We start from the raw sequence: 5,817 nt of genomic DNA, 5'->3' as shown, positions 1-5,817 counted from the left end.
CACGTGTTTGTTGAGCAACTGTTACACCAAAAAATTCACCTACTGACTTCTAACAATTTTCTTTTAACAATGTCTCAAGAGGTTAAAATTATGTTGATGGGTTAAAAGAAGACTGTACCTAATGCGACTCAATTTTAAATTTTGTTGTTTCAGCCTGTTTGTTGTATTAAAATTTTTACTGTAAATCATGTAATGAAATGTTAATATAATTTTAATTTAATACTAAATTTCAGTTTCTTCCCAAATTTACCACTATCCGATTGTTTACTATAATATTGGACTTACACCCTAAAGGATTGTCACTACCTGATGTACTGACCCTAGGGTCTATACCTTAGGGCTGAGAGAAGTTCACATGTCCTGTATGTGGCTGGGTCACTAGTATCTCCCTTAGCCAGATGCCCAGGAGAGTCGCTTCCCAACCAATGTGGGCTTTCAACATCTAGACCATTTCAGCCCCAGCACATGCAAAATACCCTGATGTACAAAATTAACGCACCACCCTTAAATTTATTTAGGTTTATTCATATTTTGCATACCAAAACTAGGTTTGGTTGTAAAAATAAAAAAATTTAAAAAGAAAATGTTTATTACCTATTCTAAAAAAAAAAAAAAAAAAAAAGATTGAAAAATAAATAAAATGTAAAAAAACTTGTCCCCCTTGATACTGCACATTTCCACCTCTAGCACGAATCACATCCGTAAATGCCTTTGCATTTCTTGGAAATTATTTCTGGTAAAACCCTGAAGAATCCTTTACCATTCATCAAGAACAGCTGTTTCCAACTATTCTAGGGTATCGAGACGGGTTTCACCGTTGTACTCGTCGTTTAAGTTGGTCCCAATTGTATTTGATTGGGTTCAAATCTGGACTTCGACCTGGCTACACTTAGCACTCAATTCCAACCTCATTCAGGTAGGCATCCACAATACGTGCTCTATGCATTAGCAAAAATCTCTCACTAATGTGGGGGTGGGGCAAATGTCACTACATCCTTCAATTATGTCTTGTACCTCTGTGAAAATTAGAGAACTACCTCGCACAACAACCAATTTGATGCGGTAGTATAGTGTATATTAGCATGGTTCTTTTTTTATTTTTCTTTGTTTACAAGTGTGGAGAGAGAAAAGAAAGAACATAAATCATGAGGTTCCCGTTCTGGTTGAAAAACTACAAAATTTTGACGAAAGGTTTGAATTCTTAAGAAATTATATTTTACTATAGGAATTTTTAAATATTAATGTATATTTGCTAGTTCTCATCATTCATACCAATGTTTCAAATTTAATAAAATCATATGACATACAAATAGTTTTATTTATTTTCTCCACAGTTTTGCAGTTTAGACGTTGGATCATTATTGTTTAAGTTAATTTAGGAACGGTCACAATATAGTAAGAAATCCATGACATACACACATAAAAAAACAGTTCTTGTGGCTTTAGAGTATTTAAAGTTGAGCAGATGAATGATAAAACAAGTTGGAAAAATTCCATCTCACAAAAGAAGAATGTCTTCATTGACAGTGACTGCGAAGGGACAGAATGTGAAAGAGAGAATCTTCTTAGGGATATTTCAGAGCCGACAACATTCTGTGCTAACTGTTGCTCCTCGGTTAAGGTAATTTGCAATAATGGTTTCATATTCACATTTTAATTTTTAAATTAACACAAAATTGGTACAAAACATTACAATAAACACATTGTAAGTATTTACATGTCAAAAAACACATGGTTTTAAAACAAACAAAAGTATTTATACTTATATTTACATTTTTTATACTAAGACATAAGTGAGTTTTTAAATAAACAATTTGTAATGATAGAACACTTTGTTCATAAAATATTTTTTATGTCTGAAAAAAATGTTTTTCTTCCACTTTTTTATTTTATAATTTAAAAAAGTGTATGAAGTACTACTCAAAGAAAGCAATTTGTCTCATGATCATTTTTTTAAACAAAACAAAATATAATTAATTTTTTTTAATGGTTTGTTAATGACACATTGACACAATAATCTAATTAATTGGAATTAAACAAAATATTAAAAAAATTTAATATTGACTCAAATTTACTTATAAAATAAACCTTAATTACAGCTCTCAGATTGGCCGAAATTTAAGAGAAGACACAGTTCACTTGCATACCAGTCAGGTCTGATAAAAAAAGTTCGAAATCCATACTTGGAAGAGGTAAAGATGTATAAAGTACATACAAAGCTGATTTGTATATTGAAAACTAAATTCATCTTAAAAAAAACTTAAATTTTACTTTTATGTAGTAATAGTAATAATAACCCTAGGACTGGCTTTTCCAAAATTTCCTTTAAAGGAAGGACACAAAAAAAGTAATTACCGACAGGACACCATTGTGATGTGTTGAATTATTTGCTGGATCTCAGTATGATCTGGATGAAAATGCACATTCAATTCATTCATTGTTTTCTGCAAATTGTAGCCGAATTACAGAATGTAAAGATCTTCAAGATGTTTACAAATTGACATAATTAAGTTTTTAATAGATTGTTTTAAATTTCTTTGAAGACTGACTCAAGTTAACATTGCCAAGGACTGCAACATCTAAAAGTTAATTATTTCAATTTATAGACACCTTTAAGATTGTTTTGCCCTGATGATGACTAAAATAGATCAAAAGATTGGCAGTTAACAATTGAATTTGTATTTTCATCCAGACCATACAGACATTAGATTATTCGTGAGTAAAAAATTGGTCACTACATCTAAAACTATAAACAGAACATTGTATTATTTGCTTGGATTTTATGGCCGGTTATTTGTCCCAAAACATCTAACTGGATCTACATATTTTCCAACTTTCCAGTTTGATGTTATTCTTTTATATGAGATGAATTTATTCAGCTAAAAGATAAATTATTATTATTATGACCAACAAATACTCATAAAAATTTTAATGCAAAAACTATGCTAGACTCAGATGATAAAACTGTTTAAAAATTACAATGAATACCTAACTTCTTGTAAATAATGGTTTTACTTACAGAATTAATAATATCAATAACAAATAATCATTTACAAAAAGTGAATCTAAATACTCACTCCACCTTTACTATTTCTATGAATACCTAATGTAATTAGCATGGTATTCAATTCCACACTGAGTTGATAAGCCTGAAGCCATTCAATTTTAAACCCTTTTTGCAGTGGAATTAGAAAATGTAGGTCAAAATGAAAATAAATCTAATATTTATGGATAATAGCTAATGTGTAAAACAAGTAAAAAGACAAAGAAGTTTTCTCTTTTCACTTTGTTTAAATTGAGATCATCAAAAACTTCTTCACAGGAGAATATTAAAAAAAGCTGCCAGATCCATCATGATTGCCAATCTCTTATATAAAAGACAAATTGCCATATGTATTAACAGAAAGCAAGAAAAGAGAATCATCTATTTAGCCCTAGAATGCTTACACATGATTTGCTTAGTTGCCTATACTTGCTTGTATGAATTAATAATACTCTGAGATATACATATGTTCACTCCTTCATGCACTGCAGTTGGAACTTAAACTTATGAACGACGAGCTCATTGAAAGGGAACTATGTGACAAGCAGATACACTCAAGACAACAATTAGAAGATATTTCTGATCTACTTAGGACGATTTCTCTCTATGTTCAATCTCTTGAGACACGCTTAAAGCTATCGAGGCGAATTTATCACCTTTTGGGTCGAGTTTTACCAGATAACTCAGAAATAGGTCACAATATAAAGGTGATATTAGATTTATAAAACTATTTATCAAATTAATTAATGTAATTCATTTCAGGAAAATTCAAGTGCATCTAGCTTAAAAAGACGCATTAATGAAGCACTAACAGAATGTGCCGATGAAGCAGAGATGCCTGAAGTGTATTATGAAGCATTATGTGATTGTAACAACAAGTATCGAGACTTTACAAGGGCATCAGCAAATTTCTGTAGAATTTTACAAAATCCGAGTACTGTCACAAATAGCCAATTGAGGAAACTCGAAAAGCAGTACGAGATTATTAGAAGCGCTTATAGTGAGAGTAAAGCCCTTTTTAATATCCAGATGGATCAGTTGATCGAATCGTGTGTACATGCATTAATTGTTATTTCCTTTTTATTAACTGTTAAAATTAGTAAAAACAGTCATAACTTGTTTTAGGAAAGTAGCATCAGTGGACAGATGCTTGCAGACCCTGATACCCTCCATTTCTGAAACAATAGAAAATGATAAAGAAATATTTAATACAATCAATGAATTGTCTTTAACCGATAGGATACTGAAAGCTACACCTGATAAAAAAACATCAAATAGATCCATTAACAACAGAATGTGTAAGGATTTGGTAACACATAAAATATATTATCTAACCAAACACTTGGCAATTTTTTGTCTAGGAATCTTCTTCCTCAACTTGCTGTCTTGTGTGGTTCTCAATATGTTCAGTGTAATTTATTTTATTACTCAGTTTTTCCAAATATTCAATTTGAACAATGAATTGTACAATTTATCCCCCTCTTATATAAAAACAATATTTAAAAATATGTTGTAGACTGTGTCATCATTATAGATAGTTTTGTGTTTAATTTTAATTTGTATTTAGTTAAACTTTTTCACTAAATGATCACATTTATTTTTATCTTTATTTTTTCTGTTTTTAGATAGAAGAGTATCTGAGGTAGAAAACTGTACCTGTACACAGTCAAATGGTGAAAGTAAATATTAACGTAAATTTACAATGTATTTGTGAAATATCAGCGCAAATCATCATGAATGTATTATTAACCAGAAAATAAATGATTTATGAATGAATATGTATGATAAAAGACTAAGAAATTGGAATAAATTAAACATTTTTCCTAAACGAATCAAAATCATTTATACATTTTATGTAAAGTGAATAATTTTTATAAGGGATGAAAGATAAATTTGGACTTTTTATCAACCTTTATAGGGATAGGATTGATTGTCTTGGGTTTCAAAAACTGTCAATCGTAACAATAAAGAAATCAAAAATTGGCAAATTTGATTAATACATACTCAGTTTCTAACTTTTGACAAATGTATTTTGAAGTAAACTATTTTCTATTAGTAATTGTAAATATGATTTCAGTTTGTACTTTTTGGTTCTATTTCAATATATATTTTATAGAATAAAAAAGAAAAATGTTGTGAACTTCTCCCAATAAAATTCTTCTCAGTTGTCTTACTATTTTATTAATTTATTTTTTCATAGAGGTAGTAAGTTCCTACCATGAAGGCCTTATCATTTGTCAGTATTTAATCATTGTTTTTTTAAATTGTACAGTTGTAAATATAATATTTTTAAAATATATTAACCACTTTTGATTATAGACTAAAAACCTTCATTTCAGTGAACTCTTTATTTTCCTTTTTAAGCAAGAAGTGCCAAATTACTCACTCTTAATTTGGTTTCTTACAGTGGAATATGTGTTTTTGTGATGTTTGATTTGTTAAACCACCCTAAAGTAATAGAGTTTATTGCAGTGTACAGTGAGTGAAGAATTAAGTCTTTTTACAGCAAGCCGTAAGAATTGCATATTCTGTTTTTGTTGACAGTTTGTAGTCAACCATTGGTCTGCATGCCCTGCCCACCAATCAGTTGACATCTAGGCTATTTCAGCCTTCAACACAGTTTTTAAACTAACTCACACCCTCACTCATTTTTAAAGACATTCTTTCCTATATACCACTCGAGTAGGGCAGTGAATTTCAAAATTTCTCACACTCCACATCCATGCTAACAAATACGCATCACATTTAACACAGAATACTCTATTACTTGAAAA

General features: G+C 29.9%; 1 protein-coding gene across 3 annotated transcripts; it reads left to right on the top strand.

Annotated features, from left to right (window-relative positions):
- The first annotated feature begins 1,291 nt into the window (after window positions 1–1,291).
- On the top strand, window positions 1,292–4,871 carry LOC106664649. Of its 3 annotated transcripts, none has more exons than XM_014390570.2 (7): window positions 1,292–1,621; window positions 2,100–2,192; window positions 3,535–3,750; window positions 3,806–4,092; window positions 4,169–4,341; window positions 4,405–4,454; window positions 4,669–4,758. In XM_014390570.2, coding segments are annotated over exons 1-6 (927 nt in total). In that variant the 5' UTR covers window positions 1,292–1,465; the 3' UTR covers window positions 4,407–4,454; window positions 4,669–4,758. The 3 variants fall into 3 exon arrangements, with proteins under 3 accessions (XP_014246056.1, XP_014246054.1, XP_014246055.1); XM_014390569.2 differs by lacking the exon at window positions 4,405–4,454 and having other exon boundaries at window positions 1,293–1,395; window positions 1,466–1,621; window positions 4,669–4,871; XM_014390568.2 differs by lacking the exon at window positions 4,405–4,454 and having other exon boundaries at window positions 4,669–4,871.
- Window positions 4,872–5,817: the final 946 nt, after the last annotated feature.

Source organism: Cimex lectularius, unplaced genomic scaffold (genome assembly GCF_000648675.2).
Source record: "Cimex lectularius strain Harlan isolate CLEC.00 unplaced genomic scaffold, Clec_2.1 scaffold112, whole genome shotgun sequence".
Taxonomy (NCBI): Eukaryota; Metazoa; Arthropoda; class Insecta; order Hemiptera; family Cimicidae; genus Cimex; species Cimex lectularius.
This window is presented reverse-complemented; position numbering and strand designations above follow the sequence as displayed.